At 32.6% G+C, this 23,233-nt stretch overlaps 1 protein-coding gene across 8 annotated transcripts in view; it reads left to right on the forward strand.

Annotated features, from left to right (window-relative positions):
• LOC136973806 (adhesion G protein-coupled receptor L3-like) overlaps nt 1-23,233 on the forward strand; it is a 118,290-nt gene that overhangs the window by 83,325 nt on the left and 11,732 nt on the right. For 5 of the 8 annotated variants that reach the window (XM_067268581.1, XM_067268579.1, XM_067268580.1 and 2 more), the window contains 5 exons: nt 15,010-15,202; nt 16,848-16,957; nt 18,074-18,316; nt 18,601-18,741; nt 18,829-18,932. In XM_067268581.1, coding sequence (XP_067124682.1) covers nt 15,010-15,202; nt 16,848-16,957; nt 18,074-18,316; nt 18,601-18,741; nt 18,829-18,932 — 791 coding nt within the window. Of the gene's footprint in view, nt 1-14,253; nt 14,894-15,009; nt 15,203-16,847; nt 16,958-17,822; nt 17,930-18,073; nt 18,317-18,600; nt 18,742-18,828; nt 18,933-23,233 lie in introns of those variants that run through there. The other 3 variants (XM_067268582.1, XM_067268585.1, XM_067268584.1) reach the window with 2 other exon arrangements.

A 23,233-nucleotide genomic window follows, 5' to 3' on the forward strand; every position in this document is an offset into this window, starting at 1 on the left:
TTCTCCTTCAGAGTTTCCATGGCTTTTTTTCCTTTCCTTCTTCCTCTCTTCAAAAATATAGCTTTGTTTTTCCTGGAAGTAAGAAATTGGTTCTTAGTTTATTGCTTTTGATAGTTTATTGTTGAAAGAATTCGTCTTTCTTTAGTTGTGAAAAGCTAATGTTTCTACTTGTCGCTTATCGTTGAGCGAGAATCGCTAATACCTGGAGCGATTTGTTCGCTATATCGTAATGTTAGTCATTTTTAGTCGGTGGAATTTCACTGAATAAAAATATTCCAGCATTGTTGGCTGTACAAACATATATTTTACATGGGCGATTCGTGTTTAGTTAGGAGATTGCTCACCGAACGCAATCGCGAGAAAATTCAATGACGCGACGCGATAACTTCGTCATCGAAGACGTCACGTTGGTTACGTCATTCGAATGCGATTCATCTCGTCACCATTTTGCTTTATTTCTTCCACTTTCCCGTTATATTTGCTGGAGTCACATTTTAAACTGCTGTTTCGCATCGAACGCGAATTGCGGCGGAGGCAGTTTCAATAATCGCGTTTCGAAAATCCATCGATCGCGTCGCAATCGATGACGCAATTTCTGCTCTCGTTAGCGATTCGCGTTCGAAATGAGAATAGCTAACGAAAGCGACGCAGAAATTACGTCAGCGATGGGACGCAATCGACAATATTCGAATGCGATTGACGATTTTTTCGTATTCGTTAGCGATTCGCGTTTACTCCAGCGTACCCAGTTTAAAAGGAAAATACAAAAAGAAAAAAAAAGAACGTCTATCACAATAAAAACGTTACAGCATTTAAATAAAAGAAACAACGCTTGTAATTAAGAAAGAAAAACCCGACTTTTATTATAATCACTCAATTAAATTAAACATTTTCAATCGCTAAGGAGAGAGATCGAGCGAGCGTTGGGGGAATAGAAAAAAGGCGAACAAAATAATTTTCCAAATTAAAAAAATAAAATTAGCAAAAATGAAAATTTCTGAATTATTATTTATTATTAAATAAGTCAATTATAATAAAATTTAATCGTTAGCAGAATTGCAGCTCGTTAATGCTAGAGGATACCACTCGAAAATACAGTATATATAAATTTTTTAATAATTTTATTTTATTTTTTAATTAAGTTATTATACAAAGAAAGAACTTAAATAAATTGCCGGGGTTCTTATATTTAAATTAGTAATCAGTTTTAAGTAGGAGCGAGCGTGGTAAGTGTTGCCACGACTTCTTTCCTTCCCATCTTGGTAAAGTGTGTTGCATCTGTTTCTTGAGGAGGGTGAACATCAATGAAGGGAATTTGTCCATTCAATAATGACTCACCCCGCTTCCGAAGGAAATACAATGGATAGATGTAGTAAGTCGAACGTACTGTACGTCGGACCAAAATAGGTTTTTTGGTATAGAAGACGGGTGAATGACACAAAGGCTGCAAAAATTCTGTCGCTCCACAAGAATATTTTTTTCCTACCCCCGATTCGGGGGGCGAAATAAAGAGATTAAGGGAAAGAAATGACGCTGCAAGAAAATCATTTATCTTCCAGTCAGTAAACATTCTTTTCTCCATTCTTTCTGCTGTTTATAAGTTGTTTGTTTTTAATTTAAAACGTCTTTTATAATATTAGAAAATAAAACCTGTAGAATTACGTTACGTCTTGAAACCTTGGGATATATTTTCATGTTGATTGCAGTTTTGAATATTTTTTTTTTTTTTTTGTTTTGCTTGGGTACTAACTATTTCTCCATTTTCTTTACTACTACACAGCCTTTTTTCAAAGGAAATTTTTTTTATTTTTCTTTCCTTGTTCTGTTGTGGTTTATTTGCAAAATGTGTGCATTTCGCTTCGTTTATCCGACTTTATTTTCTGCTTGGGGTGTTAAAACTGAATGTGTTTTTTTTTATTCAGAATTTGTCTGAACGAATGCTTCTGTTTAATCAGATACATAGCGAGAGACAAACCTATTTTATTATGTTTCAGGTGTACAAACATGCATCTTCGCATAATCCCCTTACTAAATATAGAGAACGGTTAAAAAGAAAGCTGTTACAGTAGATTCTTGTCTGCAAAGTATGGCAATTAACGACTAACATCGTAAGCTTCTTTATCCGTTCATATCTTTAAGTATAACATTATTTTAAAGTTTGCATACAAATGTAAAATGATGATAATTTCTGCTTCCGTATGTTAGAGGCGCACTTGAATCCAAGTATCAAAGTTTAAATATGAAATTTTAATTTTATTTTGAGTAATTATAAACTATAACAGAATTTATACCAGTTATTGAATAGTTATAAAGCACTTGTTAACGATTGTATGATAGTTACGCAGCTGTTACGCAGTGGATTGAGGTTATAAGACTGTTATGTAGCAACAGAATAGCTTAGTTTGTGTGGGAATAAATGAATCTTTATCATATAGAAGTGAATATATTACTAAACGATATATATTTGTTCGTAAATAGATATACAAGAATATGCTATGGTTCTGCAGTAGTTATGGAAGATTGCTTATGTTGCAATTCTGTATTGATTATTAAGGAATATGTTGCAGTTACGTAGAGACGGAATGGATCAGCTACTGATAACCGAGCCTTTCGTAACTGTACTGTTACTATAGTTCCGTAAGGAGTAGATAACTACTGTAGCAATGCATAAACTTTAGTAGTTGTATATAGTAAGTAGTAATTAAAGCGATGAATCATACGAGAAGAGCAACTAGAATATTCAATTTGAATGGAGTAAAATTTGTGTTCCTTTCTCCGATGAGCGCGATATTGAATAGCCACAGAAAAGTTACAATGCCTTTTCTGTGCCTCTTGATATAATTAAAATTAAAACTGGTACAGTACACGAAGCTTGTGCACGTTTTGGCGTATTCTTGTAGTGCACTCGAGAAAATTTCATTCTATCCGAGCTTTTGCTTATTCTCCTTTCCTTAATTAATTACATTCGTAGCTTTAAAATAAACATCTTCACTCGGAAAACGCCATTGCGGGTCACTTGTCAATATAGATTTTCCAAGAACTATGATTCCTCTTATCTCTATTTTATCTAGAAATTCGCTTATCGGATAATTCATTTCTGGTTTTTATCAAAATTGTGTTCTAGGAATATTTTGCAGGTGTGTCCAAGCTTATATATATATATATATATATATAGTTGTTTTTCTTCTTTAAAAAAGAATATTCTAATAATAATAGACGTGGCTTCTACCGCTTATACTCCTTTATCGTTAATTCTATCGATTGTATTGCTGTTGTATCCATTATCTTCATTTACTACCCGATTATCATATATAATTAGTAAGAGTGACCACTTAACCGTTCTCCCGTGTCTGATAATCGAGTGATAAAAATTCGTTTCTTGACGATTAAAAAATCTGAATGATGCCGGATTAACTTGTAAATTCTGAATTGTTATCGCCGTTTACTTTTATAATGAGGGAGAGAGAAAGATGTTTTATGCATTATCTCATTATTTATGGATTAATAATTATCGTGCGAGATCAAATATCCGAAAAGATGGCGAAGTGGCTCATCAGCGAAACAATTACTCTGCAAACATAAGCCAGATAACGATAATAAGATACGTATAAGCGGCATAATTTCCTTCTTGTAAAGTTAGTCTTTACTAATTTTTAATAAGAGAATGATATTTTTATGCTTCTCTATACATCATTTTTTTTAAAAAAGTTTAAAAATGAGATAAAATTAGAGAAATGTTAGGAGTTCGATACTTAATTACTGGCTCGAAGTCTATTCTTCAGGGGCTTGCGAACAATCAATCTCCTGAAAAATATCTTAAGATAATTATATCTTAGAATATATTTAATCTAATTATTATTTTAGTGCTAAATGAAATATTTGCATCATACTTTAGTCAGCTTCTTTCCTGTATATTGGACATGTCGATATCTATCTCTACAATTCTAAGGAGAGATGCTTATTGCGGAAGACATGCTTTATGTTTATTAACTGGAAAAAGACTTTCGTAGGCCTATACAGATTTATAACTATTTTATTGTCTAAAAGAAATATTTTGAATCGTGTTCAAATTATAACCTTATCTTTGAATAATGTTGAATGCTTGAAATTAATTCAAATTCCTTCGAAGGCTCCACTTGGCTCTAATAAAACTTTCCTCTAGGTTTATATTTACCTTGGAATAATTTTACACTTGAAATGCTCGAAATTAATTCAACGCATAAGACAATACCAATTTTAAGATACTGTCTCGTCTTTATTTAATGTGTTATATTTTAATGTTATTTTTTCGCAAAAATAATTTCCCATTTGCGTATTTCGATATGCTTTTTTTTTTTAAAAAAATATTAAACGATGTATCTTGTAAAACACAAGATATATAAAAAAAGAGGAAAAATAGCACTTAAACACAGATCAGCGTGTTTTTCTGTACAACTTTCCATTAGAAACCTTATCTACTTCGGAAATTTATTGTGTCATATTAATACAGCCATAAAAGTTTATTTCACTGGCAGATTAATTTACCAACTTGTCTTCTACAGGAGTTTAATCACACGCAATAGAATTTTACGTGTTTCTTATTATTATTATTTTTTTTCTTCTTACCCCTCTTTCCTCGTTTCTCCCCTTCACTTTTTCCAATCTGTCATACCGAAAGTGCGGTTCGACCTTAATGTTCATATAACAGAAAACATTAATAACAAGCGGTAATTCCGTCTATTTTTTATTAACCCTCTCTTCTACAACTCGTTAGATTTATGAGGTCATATATTCCTAGAAATGTCTGAAAAGGATAATCCTTTGAAGAATTGTAATGGCTACTATAGCCACGCTCCTTACTAAATTATAAATGGACCTTCTATCGTTCGGGTTGGCCCCTGTCGTGATGTAGTAGCGTGTCGTGCGTTACTTCCTGTGATGAATCGCTATCTGGTCGTCAGTATTTAAGTGTCCCCCCGTCTTTTTTACCTTGTCACTGTAATCCTCGGCAGTATGAGGTTGTTCCCGTTATTTCTGAAGAAAATTCTGTAAACAAGAAACACTTCGGTGGTAAATCCTGGAAAAGTCTTTTTTGGTATACTTTACCTGTAATGTTTTATCTTTTTTTGCCATTTTCTCGTCTCCTTTCCCCCAATCTCGCTACACGTTTCTCTCTAAAAGAGCTATCGATTGTTTATGAGATATGCGGGATTAAATTTAGAGTTTTTCTTCTAAAATGCCGCGATTTAAACTTTGTTTATACTTCGGAATCTAAAAATATGATCCATTACGGAAATCTACGCCAAAATTTATAGAAAATTGTATTTTCTACGTTGTCTTGCGTGCTTACAATGCAATAAAGAAGTCAGTTCTATAAAACATTTAATGATAGAAAAAAAAATTTAATATTACTTTAGCATTTTGAAATTTTATTATGGTCCAACCGAAACGGATATTGAAGTTTATGTAAGTGCAAAATTCAAGATCGGTTCGGTTATATCCTTGTTGCAGATGGAATAAAAGTTTGAATTGATAGTTATAAAATAAAATATTTTTAAAAAAAATGAAATATTTGCGATTTGGACAACCCGAAGTAATTGAAAAAGTTGAATTCAACACGAGGGATTCGTTACTTTCACAATAACTTTACACTGCAATACGAGCAATTTTCACTTCAAACTTCAAATACAATGTTTTTAACAGCGATTCGTAATAATAAAAAAAAGAAAATTCAAAGAAAAATACATTGATGTTTTAACAGTGAACTATCGTGGATATTTAAAGGAATAACTGTTTTCTGTTTCAGAGAAAGCCAATAGATCGATGCTCGCCATTGTTATCCAGGTGGTATATACATAAACTATCAGCTCTCGCCAGCATCGATTGACTCTCCCACATCATAATTTTCGTAGATAGAATGCAGTTTTCCCTTTAAGTGTATTTTATATTTGTATCGTGACCGCTTATAATTCTTAGTAGGTGGCGCGGATGTCGTCAGTTTCCCGCTTTCGTGCGCCATACGTCATCCACTTGTTATAACTGTTTCCTGGTAAAAGCAAGCAACAACGCTTTTCGTACGTGATGTACAGCCACTTCCTTCCCGTTTTTGGCACGTTGTTTCGTATATAAAAAAAAATTATATCTTAATAATTTAGCTACGTGAAAACGATATCGAAATAAAAAAACTGTTTTCAGTGCCCGTTAGATCTCGTCTCGTAAATTTCTCGTACTTCGCGCGAGTCGCCATTTTGAATTCTCGTATTTCTGACGGTAACATACTGTACTTTCGTATATTCGCTTCTGCTTCGATAGATTATAAAATTATAACTAAATTTTATTATTTTAAACGCAACTCGGTTTATTCTCGTGAAGAATTTATTAGTGAATCAAACGATCATTCATATTTAGTGAAGTGGAAATTTTTCTTGGTGCAGCTGGAACTCGAAGTTATAGTTTAAAAAAACTGATTTTTTTTTAATTCAAGATTTTTATGCACGTATTTTTCTGCTGGCTTTTTCATAAAATATGCATCAGCACTTCATTTTGTTGGCGGTAGAAAGAGGTGCAGCTGAGTTGGATTGGAATCAGAATGACCTGCAACGTACCATCTGCTCTCGCAGGGTTTCTAAAATGAACGAATTTAGAAATGACCTTTTTTTACGACGCTTAGAGGGTCACCTGCCATCTGTCACAGTTATTATCTCCTATCATTCCCCCTCGTGATTTAAAAGCAACTCTGATAATAAAATGGAGAATGCCTCCTCCTCGTTATATAGCGAATTTCTAATTACAGAGTTAAAATTTTCGTCTTTGTTCATCACATATTTAAAAAAACAAAAAAAAATCGTGAATATTCATAACTGTTCTGTCATTTTTTTTCTTTTTAATGCTGTAACGGGCGATATTATTTTTCTTCTAATTATTTTTACAGCTCCGTTTTGTCTTATTTGCATATTCAATTAAAATTTTCCATTAAAAATAAAAAGAAAACTTTAAACAATCGGCGTATAACGAAGTAGGATGTGACCTCGTTATAACGTACGGCTGTCATTCACACCTGTCATTAAATATAAAATGTAATAAGATACCGTTATATGGTGTAATCTCCCTTAAAGATCACCCCGTCTTAACGACAGATTTTCTAGAGAATCGTGAATGGCCGCTTAATAGAGTTTTCACTGTGTGTTGTTAAATGTAATTCCGTGAAGTAAAAGTAACTCGCCGTTAAAGCCGAAAATTCTTAAAATTCAGATATTCGTACGGCTATATTTTAAAAAAATAAGTTTAATAAGGCGTTTCTTAATCAAATTTTAAAATTTAGCATGCTTTCTGATTATCTAAACATACCTTACTCTGTATTGAATGATAAGATTAACCGTAATTGATACGATTTTATGAAGCTCGCTCGGGTGTTTTTCGTTTTTAAATTCGATTCTCTCGATTAACCGGAGCGGCATTTTTTCCCCTCGAATTTAAAATCGACTGCCATTCGTTATAACTGAGCTGTTTTTCTCCCCTCCCTTCGTCTATCGAATAAAATACTTATTGCTGCAAACAGTTCGATATGAAAGTTGATGGAATCGCAAGTAATTCGCGCGGTACGTGTCTCGATCACACATATCGCTTACTAGCTACACTAAATTGACGTTTATCTTCTAGAAAAGACGACAGGAACAACACGTCTGTCACGAAAGTCACTAACTGTTGTCACTGCTGATGATTGCCTGGATTAGTGTGGATAGTGCAGTTGCTATCACTAAAGAAGCTTTGGAATTCTTATTATTCCTTTATATATAAAAGTTCTGTCATCTTTTTTTTCTACTATATTTACAGAGAAATAGCTAAAAAAATCGGCTACCTTCTGCAGTTGTAGAGCCACTCTTTTTATTTACTCTGTTCCTCAGTAACTGAAAATTGCACAAATTTACTCTTTTCAAGTGTGTTTTTTTGAAGAAAAAATGTCTTACACGCTGTTTTTTATACGATGATCTTTATTTTTAGATCGATAAGAATTAGGAAGTTAAATTTTTTAGCACAGAATTACATAAATATGCAAATATTTCCGCCATGTTTTCAAGATGGCGGATGTCTCAGTTTCACTCGTCGCTTCAATTTCGAAAGTTTAAATTTATCATCAAAACTAAACGTCTGATACTGTAATATCTTAAAGTTCGTGATAACCTTGATGATTCATTTTATAATTACCTGTTGATAATTTTATCAGAATTGTTGGTTTATTTTCTTATCTGTCGTTTTGATATTAAGGTTCCTTCCGAGTTTTGCAATTGCAGTTTCGATAGCAAAATCCAGAATAAAATTACTTTCGAGGATTCTGCACGTGGTTAATTCATAAATCGTATTCAAGATTACTCGAAATTTAATTTTGGAGTGTTGTTGAACGTGTTAAACTAGTTTTGACGTGACGCGCACGTACTTGTGACCGTCACAATACATCATTATAATTGAAAAAATAAAAGAAATTATTAAGAGAAATGCTGTTACGATTATGATTTACAAATTTATTTTGTGGATGGTCCAATCTTTAGTTACAGAAATGAACATTTTTTTCTTCCTACACTGCGTTGTATTTAATGTTTCTGAAATTTGAAACATTTTAAATGAATATTACCTTCATTTTAGTTAATTTTATATCTGTTACATCACCATTTATAATAGATCGCATCGTAACGCATCCATCTCTAACATGGCGGTAATTACACGATGACCGCATCACGTTTTCACTTATTTTTTCTACTTAAAAAACCAGTTACGAGTTAAGAACGCGTAAAGGAATATATATATATATATTAAAATTATGAATAATTCAATAAATATTTCTATATGAGTAAGTAAAATATTTTATCAACAGGATGCATATTTGATAAGATTAATAAGAATAAATGTTTTATACGTAATATCTTAAGGAGAATTGCTTTTTCTACTATCAAAAATGAAAAAAGTTTATAGCTTAAGGTATAATTTTATTATTTTGACAGTAATTATAGTCAGAAAAAGCACTTCAAACATTTTTTACGGTTCAAGGTCTATCGTTCGACCTGTAAACTCGGATAAAGAAAAAGGTTTTTTAACCCTCTTATAAGCATAATTCCTCTTCATTATATTATATTTTGTATTTAAAATATATATATATATTATTAAATATATAATATATTAGGTTAAATTCTTAAAATATCAATAAAATTCACGGTGGAATAAATGTATTTTCTATTCTTTTACTCGTTAATAATAAAAGTTTAATAGAAAAAAATATATATACAGGAATTGCGCTCTAGTAAAGCTCTGTACAGATGGATCAACGATATAAAACGTCTATAAAATAGCTATGTCGTAGACGTTTTATTTATTTATTTTCCGAAAAAAAATACTTCTAGCATAATGAAATATTTAAAGTAGTAAAGAGACAATCGGAAGATCGTTAGTGTAAAACCTATTGTGTTGGCTGTAGACAGGAAATGACTGTGGATAAAAGAAGAGCAGAGCTTTAACTTTGTACTCGCAAACACTATTTAATTGAGTTTCTGAAAGGAATCAAACAGATGCAAATGTCCTCTTTTACTTGCAGGGATTATATATGTGATAAAAAATGAGATTATGTTGTAAGGGACCGCGCTCAGACAACCAGACGCTCCTAATGAATTCTAAAGGACATAAATTTGATTTGTTTTGTTAAGTGATTTAAGAAAAGTTAAGTAGGATTTTTCGAAATTTTCTCCTGTTCTTTGTGTACTTGTTAAGCGAATATGTAATTGTATATATGATAATTTTAAAGGTTATGTTCGGGGTTGTCTGACTGTTGTATAATTGCTGTAATTTGATAGTGTTTAGAATATATGAACTTTGTTCTCGAATGAGGCGAATGGTATTGAATTTAGTTCACGATTTCGCTATAAGGGGCAAAAACGGCGCTGTTTTCCCTGTTTGCATAGGTTATACATGGGAAAAAACACACTGAAGGGTAATATAATTCGTTTGAGGCTGTTTGTCCGAATAGATCCTCGTATACTTGGCAATAAGACTCGAATGAGATAGTTTCGTCGGGATTAATGTGCAGGCTTACGTTGATCTGACGTCATTTTCTCTCTCCCTTTTTGTCAAATTGAACTTGTGACATCCGGTTACCATTAAAAGGTAGACAATTTCGATAAAACAGTGGTCTGTCGTGTGTATCCTACCAATGACGCATAGCCTACATTAAACAGCTTTTCTTCCTGTTAATACAGCAGCACCAATTTCGCCTCTGGTGAGACATCTGTTAACTAGCTGCGGCTTTCTCCTCGTATTTTACCTAAACTTAAATCCAATAGTACTTCGTTTTAATCATTAGAATCCATTTTACGTAGAAAACTTTTTAGTTGTTTGCGAATATCGCTGGGCAAAGAGCAATATCGAATGCAGCAAGCATGCGGAAGTCATTGTTTGTGGTTTTAGGAACACAAGCAATGTTTACTGGACGAAAAATCTTAGAATTCGCTTACACGCGAGGCTCTTTTCGAGCCAGAATAAGGGAAAAAATGATAAAAGTCGAAAGCGTATTATTGGTCGAAAGGGAGAACCATTACGTTGCATGTCTTCGGAAACTATTTTGTATCGGTTTCCTTTAAGTATCCGACGTCCATTAAGTATGTTCTTGGTCTTTTCCTAATTATAGTACAGATGTTACCTTATGGCTGGTAATGGCAACTCCCCTTATCGGCAATCTTCGCTTGTAAAGGTAATTGCCATTTGGAATTCGGTCAGATCAAATCACCTGAACCAGAACCAATCAAAGAATAATGAAGGTCCTTCTGCAATAATATGATAGAATAAAAATGCATTTCTCTATACGAGGCTCAAATGGAGTATTAAGCTTTTCTCAATGTAGCTTGTTTTGACGTATGTCTATCTGCCCGAATTCAGTTTACCGTTGACGAAAGATGAAATTTGTCTGGCTTTATCTGAGGAGGATGGAGCGTTTTTAAGATAGAAGATACTTCCTATTGTATAAATTCGGATTTTATTTATAGCTTAAAAGATATTCTTTAATTCTATTCGAATCTTAACGATTCAATGTAGCCAACTAATATTATGATTTAAATTTGAATAAATTTGCTTAAATTATTAAGTGGCGCGACTTTAAATTTGCATTATTGCTCCATTAATTAATAAATTTTGCCCCAAAAAATGATTTAAAATACTTTGGTAGTAAGCTATATTCTTCTTTAATTTATTGTAAAGGTACTCCTACAAATTGTTTTTCTGTAAGATTCCTGAAAGGAAGTCATTGCTGTAATAAACGTCCTGTAAGTGTTTTATCCTCGTAGATCTTAACAAGGAACACTTTCTAATAGGGACATCTTCCTGCAATTATTCCGCAAGTGTTTCTGAAGGAAAACCCCTTTCTAACATATGAAACTTCTTTCTGTAGATATTTTTTAATAGAAGTGTACAAATATTTTCTATAAAAATCCGTCAAAAATACACTCGTTCTGACGTACGTTTGATAAGTAATCAATAGAGATGATTAAAGAAGCTGTTACTTTAGCGTAAAACTACTATAAACAGATAAAATAGTAGAAAAAGAAGCACTTTAAAGAGTTCAAACAAACCCAAAATCATTAAACTAAATTAATGTCGTACAACTACAAGTAGAAGGAACGTGACGTACTGTACAGTAGTATTCTCTGAAGAATAGTTGAAGAACGTTGCTGATTCACAATGTTTGATCACCCTTCGTAACTTAATTGGATAAGAACTTCAGAAGTCAAAAAGGTGTTTTCGTCCGCCGTCTCATTTACGTCACAATTACCCCATCTTTTCCTATTAGTATTACCTTTTTTTTCGCTTCTTCTTCCAATATTTAAAACTGTCATTAGTCTCGGAGTGGCCATCTGTTTGTCTGTCGGCATTCTTGGCAAATAAGATAGTAGTCAGTCGGTCGGTAATTAATCATCGACGTTCACCCCTCGGTAACGTGGGCCCGTTGACCTTAATTGTAAGGAAAACGAAATTTCGCAGCAGGTGCTATTGTCTTTCTCAAAATGCTTAGATTTTAATGTCTGCTTCCGACTTAAATTATTCTTCCGACTTAAATTATTTTGGACTTATTTTTTTTTTTTACACGCGGCTGAATGGTTCCTAAGAAAATCTGCGTCGTTCTCTCGCCTTTCTTGATTTTCTAAGTGTTTTTAATTCTAAAAATCGTCATCTGATTAGTTCTGGTTTGCTCTTCCAAATGGAAAAGATGTAAAATTTGTGTAAAATTCACCAGAGAGAATCTTAATTAGGAAAAATGGACAAATCCGCTGGGGATCGATGATTTAAGTACGACGATTGTCATTAAGCTTTATCATTTTAAATAAGAAACTAAGCGGGTCACATTCGACGATCAATTTACTAAACAATAAGTAATTATCATTGAGGTCATAGTAAATAAGTCGGCTTAATTATCGCCCGTTTCTAATTTAGTCACTTTGACAATAGTGATGAGTCTGCACCTCGAACACGTTACTCGGTTAAAGATCACGTGCCAATTATTACTTACCCCTTTGGAATGGAAGCGAACCAAAGAGGGGAGGAGGAGGAAGATAAAAACAATTTCTAGTCAAATCCCCGTGTTTTATGGAGTGAAAATCGTGATTTAAAAAAAATTCCGATATGGCCAATTCGTGATTTTATTTTGTCATTATATAATACAGATTTTGGAATGGTTCCACGTTTTTGGTGAAAATATAAACTTCCGTTTCCAGTTCTAGATCACGAACTAAATACACACGGACAGACACTCAAAAATATCTAAACGTGTTAGTGTCAAACTCCTATTTCTCAGATTACTGTCGACTCTTAACTCTCAGACTAGACACACGCTCACATACACAACAGTTGTATAAATACAGACATACAGACGGACGTGTCAGGTATACGGTAAAAAAAAAAACGTTTATTACAAATTTACGCTTCTAATACAAGTAATTTACATGAAAACTCGCGCATAAAAAAAGCGTACACACGTATATAGAAGCGCGCTTATGTACACAGAAACGCTCTTTATTACTACATTATGAAGAAATTTTAGAAGGAAAAACCAGGCAAATTCGCATTTCGGAGTTAAAAACCGATCGGTATAAGGGGCAAACGATTATGCAAACGAGGCGAGTTTCATCGTCCGACATAATGCAGTATTTATTAAAATAACCGTAAAATTTGCAGTCCGAACAATTCCGTTTTATTACTACTTATGTTACGACACGCTCCCAATTTGCCTTTTCGCAAAATTAAGCATTTCGTTTTATATTACGTCAGAGGTCGATACGACAGTACATACGGCCGCACATAATTACCCACTTCTGCTTGGCGCGGGGCCGTTATCTGTGACAGACTCTGTTTGTCACCTTGGCTCGGATGGCTGTTTACTCCCCCCTGCCATCTAACATATCGCCGGGCGATAACTGTCGCCATTTTAACGACAATGGCAATTGTTACTCATCTTTGTGAGCTTTTAAAATAATATAATTATCCCGAATAATTTCGAATTAATAAATTTCCTAAGTTCCTCGCACGCGGTCTTCCCTCCCCCTTTTACGGGTTTCGAGTTTTGTTATATACATTTTGGCAATTTTTGAGGAGTAATTTGGCGACTTGCTGCAAAGCGGGTTTTGGGTCGTCGTTATTCTGTTATGGTTGTGTCATGGAAACCAGATGTATCACCAAAACAATAGGTACTGACAGCTGGTGCACTTCCTGTATTCCATGTGTCGGACTGCATACCTCACGGTCTGTCGGACACAACCAGATTAAAAAAAGAGAAGAAAAAAAATGTTATATACTCTACGTGGGTGAGAGTCACTGTGAAATGAATTTTTGTAATTTTTCTTCCTCTTAACGTACTTTTATGACTTATTTTTTAAGAGGCAATATGGTTTTTCTGTTGTAAAAAAATGTTTAATTAATCCAGGTTCATATTACGAGGTATTTTTTTTGTAATTTTGTATTTATTTTTTAAAAAAAGTTTACAGAAAACGACATTTTTAAAGTGGGTTATTTCAGAAATGGCGCCTTTACGCGTCGCGGCGCTTTGTGTCGGCGAGCGGACGTCAGCTTCAAAAATGAATCGATTTGGGGAAACAAATCTTCCAATTAACGTCGAGAATTAGTCACACGACGCTTTCCGATATTTTTGACCGTTAATTTAACCGTTAACGTTATATTAACGCATTTATCCTATCTGCAAATTTCCATTTTATCGCATGTTGCGCCGCGACGCCGTGTGAACCGGTTTCAAATGCAGGGTTTTCCATCAAAACTGCAGACCGTAATCGGGATTTTGCCCGAGTAACGGGGGGTAGAGGATATCCCTGGCAGAACGCGTTAATAACGTAAGAGAAACCTTTCGTCTGCGGCACTCTTCGAGATATGCAAATGAGTAAACTGCGAATTAATGTCGCAGGGGGGGAGAGGAGTTTAGAAATGTGTAATTTGTTGGCGAGTCGGATAATTGCACACGATCGTGCGTGTGGAGCATTACCTTTTCCAATCCCCTCCGGCTCCACCCCGAACAGATTCATTTATTCCCCGGTCGACGGAGTTAAGTCCAGTCGTCCATTTGTCACAGCTTCCTAAGCTGTCGCTTCTGGCAACCTACGCGGTCGCAGGTGCGACAGGTAATAAATATAAAGTTTTAGTGCGGATGGACGACCAGTTTTTAGTAAAAGTAATGCCGCTAAGGTAATAAGTTTAGTAATAATTAATCGGGATAATAAGCGCAGTTATTTTTGGTTGTAACGCGGTGTGTAATTTGCCGAACAGATGGGTAACGGCTAAATAACGCCCGCGACGAGACGTACTACTTTATGAGCGAGCGTGACGTCAAGCCACGCTACCAGGGTAACATGTCACGAAGGAGCGGGTCGTTACTCGCGTACGTAAAGTGGCGAAAAGAACAGGATATTGTAGTATGACCCCCGCCGACCGCTAAAATTCGGCGGTAGGTTGTTCACCGGTGTGAATAATTATTTATTTTATTGTATTTTACAGAAAGACCGCAGTACAGGACGGCCTACGCTTGCGAAGAGAGTACGTTGCAGATATCTTGCGGAGAGGGAGAACTCATACATTTAATAAGAGCCAACTTCGGAAGGTTCAGTATAAGTATCTGCAACGAGCATGGTACCTTGGATTGGAGCGTGGACTGCATGTCTTCCAGTTCATTTCGTGAAATGGAAAGCCGGTAAATATTTTTACGTTGGGCTGTGCTTCGAATCTGATCCTTCCATCAACGACGCGTTCGATCGCGCGCGACATTCGCGCCGTCATCCGATGCCACCCATTCGAATATGAAGTTATTTTCATATCGCTAGAGATTTACGTTCGATATTATCTAATTTATGACTCCATAATAATACATAGCAATTTTAAAAAACAGAAACAAAGTGGGCGCTAATACCTCACGCGGGCATTAAACAATTTCAATAATATGACTATAAACGTCACCGAATTTACGTAACAATCTTCTGAGAAATAAAATATAAAAAAGATCTTTAAAATATCCGAAATATCCAAGCTGCATTCGCGTGTGCTGTTTACGTACGTATATATACGCGAGCTTATCAATGCGTATGATACGCGGAAACGTCATTGAACTTTCGATTCGTTACGCCGGACGAAATTCCCAAATTTTTCTACAAAGCAAACTCGCTTTTTAGAAAGTTTACGCTTTTGGAAAAAATTGCATTCTTCCTCGTCTTGCGTATCTCTTCTCGCTCCGTCGAACACTCCACTAGATGTAGGTCAAGGAGTTAAAAATGCGAACTTGTTGATCCGTCGCGTCGCGTCGCGTAAGTAGTCTCAGCAGCGTATAATTCCTCTAGCGCTTTTCGCGTGCCAGTAAATTGTTTATCCAGGCGTTTATCTCATTTTAGAGGGTCGTGCTCTTTTAATAAAGGATCCTTTTTAAACACCTTTTAATTCGTTCGACTGGAAAAAAACGGTAAATGAACCGGATCCGGTCGGGGATGAGGTGCGAAATTGTAAAAAAATAAAATCGAAAGAAGTCGACAGAAAAGTAGATTAATTTTAATAATACAAACCTCGTGAAATGATTAAAATTGAAACTGGATATCCACTATTTCTCACCGTTTATCCGCTTAAAATGCTCCAAGCATTTATCACTAAAATTAGAAAAATGGATGAAGCACAGCTTAAACGTTTTTTTTCTTTTTCCTTTCTTTCCCCCCTTCCTTCCAAGATTTTAAATTATAAATTTCGCTTTATTTTAAAATGCAATTTTAACTCATTCAGACTATAAAAAATTTCACAATTTCGATCGTTTTTTTAAAAATAAGTCTGAAGGAGTTAGTTAAAAAAAATTAATTATAATTATTGTTATTAACGTTCTACGTGCTGGTGATGTTGGCGATCGCTATACCTTTATTTATTTAATTTTTTTTTTTAACTAGGGAGACACAGGGATGCTTCTGTAAATCTGGCACTTCACATAAGTGTCTGGCCTTTGTCTATTTTTTACTGCTCTTGTTTGTTTTGTTGAGCACGACAAGTTGATTCTGCTCCGCTATCATCAGTCATTCCCTCTTGGCTTGGATCTTGTTTTCTTTCTATTAAGCGTAATTTGTTACTTTCCTTAGCGAAACGACTGACAGTTTACTTCTACTTAACCCCCGAAAGTCTTTCTAGTTAACTGCATACAAACATGTTTTTTTTTTAATTTATTTATTTCTTAGTTTTTATATTTATTCAATTTTTTTCCCTTTAAAAATTTTTAAGTTTAATTTGTTTTTTTTTAAAATTCGCTTTTATCTTTTTTCCAAGAAATCTCTGTGTCTTATGGTATGGGGATTCTTTAAATTTTGTTTCAGATGTAAGGGGATGAGCGAGTGCGTTGTCAACGTCACCAGTTCTACTTTTGGAGATCCTTGCCCGGGCACTGTTAAATACTTAGAAGCGCAATACCAGTGTCGAGGAGTAGGTTAGTTACTCCAAAAATTTATATATAGAATATGTGTTGAAACCTTTCAGAAAACTCAATTTTTCGCGTACAAAAGTGCGGATTTTTTTGCTCTAGTTACGACTTTTTTATCTAATTTTCAAGTGGAGTGTGCATTTTTTCCCCCTTTTCCTTTTAATTTATTTAAGGAAGTTTGAGTTTTCTGATCAGTTTCCGTGTTTCCGTCATTTTATAATTGTAAAACGTCTGTAACCAATTTTTTCTCACGATTAGAAACTCCGTTTTTTAACCCAATTCGCGTGGAGATTTTTTCTGTTAGAATTTACTACTTACTCACGCGAAAGATGTTGTATAGGTCCATAAATCTGTACAAATTCTTTTTATATTTTTTTAATACTGTTTGCAAATTCATTTTTATCGATCGTTTTACTTTCCCACCGTCCGACTTTACATCCGATTTAACTGGTTATCAATCAGTAATATGTTTTTTTAAGTACTATTCTTTCGTCTCTAACCGATTTTATCGATTGTTGTGAAGACGAACGTTAAAAAAATGTGCCAAACATTATCAGCTATGGACCTATTACTTAAGAAATGCTTTCTTTTTTGTTTTATTAAATCAATATTAATCTTCCCACTTTATTGATCCAGAGATCACTTCGAATAATGCGTTACGAATACTTTTTTTTTCATCTTTTAACTCTGGAAAAAAACTTCATTCTTTCTTCTGAAATTATTGGGAGCATCAAACTTTGTCGTGCTGCAGATTTATTAAATTTTATGATGCATAAAAAGAATAATAATAATTACAGACTTTACAAAATATAAAATGGCAGAAATAATAATAATAATTTAAGATGAAATAAATGATCTCTATTTTCCTAAGCTGCGGTGGGAAGAGGCGTTGCAAAGTGCTTGCCTCCTATACAGTATTTGGTGATCCCTGTCCCGATACCTTGAAGTACTTGGAGGCTCACTACCAGTGTGTGGCAGGTATAATAACGTATTATCTTTAAGTGCAACCGTGTTGGATGTTAATTGAAATTTTTAATTACTTTTTGTAAAAGTATTTTCGTCCGGTGCTAAATTTTAACGGTAGAGTCCGATCCGGAATTTTAAAGTGCCCTTCTCTTACAGATTCTCCTCCTCCTACCACAAACAGACCGTCGAGGCCTCCTCTAGTTGTTCCGCCGATACACGCTCCTCACGAATCATCTACCTCATCCATTCAAGGAGTCTTTGACAGATCTACCACTGCCTCCGTTACAAATGCCAAAGTATCTCAGACAACATTTCCATTCATCTTTCCATCAACTCCTAAGTCCACAACTACAAAGCTCCCCACTACATTTATCAGGCTTTCATCTTTTTCTCCAATAAGTGAGCTTGGAATTTTATATTTTATATTTTATAAACTTATTTTAAAGTTTAAACTTTTATTCAATAAAATTTTGATGTTCAACTTCTTTTAGAAAATGTATTTACTGATACTTTTCCAGTACTTTTAAAAATTATTATAACTAATATTTAAAGTATGAATTTATTTAGACTAATATAATCTGCAAAATTATTTCCTGTTCATATCTTTATTATTTTCTTGTTAGGTAACAGTTTAATGAGTGACGGTTCCTTTCAAATGTATTAAATAAATATTTTTATAACAGTGGAATCGTCGTCGGACTATCCGACTTCGACAGAAGATCCTAGAGAGCATTTCTGCTCGCCCGTGAAGTTACGAAATATTATGTGGAACTGGACTAGAGCCGGAGAAGTTTCGCGACAGAAATGCCCCAGTGGTTCTACGGGTATGTATAAATGCATGTAAATGTATAAAACTGTAAAGTTTTATACAATTTAGTCTGCTATTTATAACTTACTTCTTTTGTTTGCAGGAGTTGCTGTTTGGCAATGTGGTATGCATCCTGTTAGATGGCTCCCAGAATATCCCGATCTTAGCGACTGCAATTCTCTTTGGGTGAATAATTTTGAAGAACGAGTAAGTAACCTTTTTCCTTTTTTATTACTTATTCTCCAAACTACAGTAACATTTAGTAAGAAACATATTTCAAAAAGACAACAGAGAAATGAAAATATGAAAAAAATGTTATTTCAATTTTAAGTTAAGTAATCTATCTCAAATTTTGCCATGGCCTTTATCCATTCTTTTCACATTATTTATAAATAAGTACTAACTATAAACAAGTAAGCGTAGTTTAATTACATAACTTTGGCTGTAAACTAACCTGATGCAGAAATAAACATATTCAAACACAGAAACTGTTGTTCATTACAAAAGATGTTTTTTGATTTTAAAGATTCATCAAGTCAGAAATATAAATTTATTTTCAATTAAATCATGGATCTATTCTGAGGAAATGCAGAAAAAACAGAAATTCTTAAATAAAACATGATTTTACAAATCAATAAATTAATCAAGATTTAGAAATTTTTACGAGTTCTATTTGGAATTTTGGTCATTCCATTTGTGAGGAATTCTATAAATTTATTGGCTCAAAATGCTTCTAAATTTGAACTATCATTTATGTGATTTTTAGTGGAAGATATTTAAAAATATATTATTATAAAAATGAAACATTGTAATTTACATTAATAAAATTTTTTATAATTAAAATATTCTTTTAATGAATTAGAAATATTTCATTATTTTGGCTTCTTCTTTGAATGGATGGATACATACAAATATATTACCTAAAAATAATTTGTTATAAATAAATAATTAGAACATAAAAGAAAATTATTCATGTTAAATAAAAAATACATGAAATTGCTTTCTGACTAATAAAATATACAGTATATGACTTAATGAATCTATTAAGAAATACATAATATTCAAATATTTATTCTTAAATATTATATAATTGTTGCAAAAAAAAATGAGGAAGAGTGTAAAGTGCTTAGCAAAAACAGTTAGAGCAAATCAGATATTCTTTTAAAAACCAAAATATAATTCTTTGTGTGATGATCAAACAAGTTCAGATATTTTTAAAATAGAATTTATAATGTTAAATTTTAAAAACTTATTGAATGAAGACATCAAAGTAAGAATTTTTAATGCATGTTTTGAAGAGTTTCTTTAATGGTCCATAGATCTAAATTACAGACAAACACTGCTTTTTTTTCCATTTTAATCTTGATATTTCCTTAACACAAGATTAACAGTGCTATTAAACTTGTAAAGAAACTTAATAGATATTTAACATCACTATTTCAAATTATAGACTCCAAGCAGTTAAGAAATACTTGCTCTTTCATTTATTAAAGAAAGAATCATCTCTAACAAGTTAAGTTATCGTGAGTTTTATACACAAAGAATAAGGTACAATTAAAAAGAAAAAATAAATTACATTTAAAAACTACGTAAATAAAAAGATAGGATTCTACTTTTTAAAAAATCTGTCTTAATCCAAATTTGGAATAATGGAATAAATTCAAAAATTTTTAGAATCCATTTAAATTTGGTGTTGATCAAGTGTGATAATTAAAAAATCAAATTATGGATAAGTCATCAGCTCGTAATGCATGATTGGATTGCAGTAAAGACAAAGTAAACGACACAAATTACCATATCACATAATTCATTCAGTTTATTTAATTCCTTGTAAGCTGCTCTTGAACTTCTCAAAGTTTTGATAATTTTGTATTTACAAGAATGAATTGGGTTGACAACTATGGTACATACTGTGTGTTTGTTTGTTTACATTAAAGAACAAATATTCCACATTTCTTTAAACTTATTTCCTTTACAAATCAATGTTTTTGGATCCATTATAATTCATCTTGAAAGCATAAAACAGGAAATTATGTACTACAAAAACAATAAAAGAATTTTGTTGATGAGTACATTATTACACTTATAATTTCAGAGATTTGATGGTAAGGAATATCATCTGATTGTTTTTCTGCTGGAATATTCTACCAGAAAAACATAATCTCACAAAAAACCTCTTACAATAAATAAATCATGAGATTTCTTTCAAAATAAAGAAATTTCCTGAAAACAAGTTGCATTAATGTTTTAAATTTCTTTCTTGCAACATCAGAAATTGATTATAATTTTCTGTGCACTTTTGTAATTAATTCTATTTTCACTTTTCTAAATAAATGTATCTAAAAGCCAGATTATTTCCAGGAAAGAATTAAATTAATTTTGTAATTTAATCAACCATCTATCTTTAGGCCATCTTGTGTTATGGTTTATAGTATGATTATTTCTAAACAAACTACCACCAAAATAGGTCTCTCTCCCGCCGACTTCTACGGCATCCATCTCTCTCCACTTTACCGGATAGTCTCCGCCGATTTACTGCCCCAGTAGGTTCTGAAAATATCCTTCTAGTGATATTATTTGAAGTTTCCAACACTAACTTTGCTATGATTGGCCTACTTAAGCTTCCTTCCAAAATATACAAAACTATCAAAATATTGAAACTGCATAAAGTAAAATCTGTTTTCTTGGTGTTAAGCTATGTTCATATCTTAAAACCAGGGAGGAGCATCTTTTTTACTTCTATGCATTTATTTTGGTGTATACCGTATTATATTTCATGGTGAAATTGACTAAGAGTTGTGTATTTGAAATCCTAAAAACTAGCTATTCCAAATTAAACTAGCTAAGTTTAAGATTATTTTATTTTTAATTGTAATTTTAATCGATTCTTCTTGTATAGTATTAAATAGATTCTTATGATTTAAATACGTATATCACCTGATGAATGCAATGAATCTCAAATGATTGTAGTTAGGAAAGATAAATATGTTTATCATTCATAATATGCTTAGAAATGAAATGATAAACACTGTCAATTGTTATAGTGCTCTTTGTACATATAATTTTTGGAAATTATGACTTAAAATTTCTATTTTATCCATATTTTCTTAGGCTAAGATAAGTTCAGAGACAATCTTCAACCATGCAAAATTTATACATATCACATCACAGTACAAGAGTAACATTAAATGCTGATGACAGTATAAATTTAATACTCATAAGATTCATTAATAAATTCAATTGTGAACTGATTAAACATATAATGTTTAACTTTATCAGTTATAGAATTATAAGAAAAGTTTTATTCTAGATTTTTAATTTAATGTTTCAAATCATTACTAATTTGCAAGACAAAATCCAACAGAATTTTTTTCATTTAGTTTAATTCGATCTTATCAAAGTCAACTTTTATTTTTATGAATAAAAACATACAGTTATTTTCACAAATTTTTTTTTAACATGCAAAATGCATTGTTTTGAAGAAATTTCTTCAAAGTATTTTTACATTTTAAAGATACTTTTTGAGATACATATGGGATTCATTTGTCATTTTTCCAACCATTATTTAAAAATATATGGTAGTAATATTTAATATTTTGATTATGAATAAATTATACTGTGCTTTAAAATAAGTATAAATTCTCTCTTTGTCTAATTAAAAAAATTACTTGTTATTAAATACCAAAATCGACTTTATTCTCTTATCTATCACTGATGGTCTACAACCATACTAATCATCATATAAATATTGATCTGGTCACCAACATATTTTCAATTTTAAGTAAAGATCAGAAAGATTGTTGATGCCCTTTAATAATGCACCAAAAATGTTCGAATGTTTTTCGTATTTTTTAAATTTGTCTTCAATTCTCAGCTTTTGTTAAAAGAGTTGTGATGCTTCTCAATCAGTTTGAAACAGTCTTAAGATTCAAAAATGTTCATTTTATTGCTGTATTTTTGATGTAAAACTAAATACTTTAGAATATGTGTTGCTGTAATAAAAAGTAGTTGTCATTATCTTTTGTTCGTTCTCTAACCATCTGTGGTTTTACTGCCTGTACCACTTTTTTGGAATGTAACCCCCCCAGTTGGTAAGGGATGCATGCAATTTGTTTATTGATCATTTACATTAACTTGTTGCTAGTTACCATATTTAAAAGCTCTTAGATTACATTAACAATCCTTTCACAATATGCTGTTAGGAGATATCAATATTCCAATATTAGTTACGATATACAATTTTTAAAGACGTAGATGTTTAAAGATTCAATAGCTTGTACTTTCTTAGTAGAAAATTGCTATTTTCCCCTTCTGTAGTGATATTTTGTTCAGTTAAAATGGAATTTATTAGTATATATGTTAAGTGTGTGTAATTAATAAGTGTTTATTTTCAAATTTAGTTCTTGAAAATTGAGCATGTCTTGCATTCTGAAGCATCTCATACTCAGACTAATATGGTAAATCAGATCTATTTGCATATATTTTCAAGATCTGTGTTTTAATTCACT

The sequence above is a fragment of the Centruroides vittatus genome, unplaced genomic scaffold (assembly GCF_030686945.1).
Source record: "Centruroides vittatus isolate TY-2023 unplaced genomic scaffold, ASM3068694v2 contig_329, whole genome shotgun sequence".
Taxonomy (NCBI): Eukaryota; Metazoa; Arthropoda; class Arachnida; order Scorpiones; family Buthidae; genus Centruroides; species Centruroides vittatus.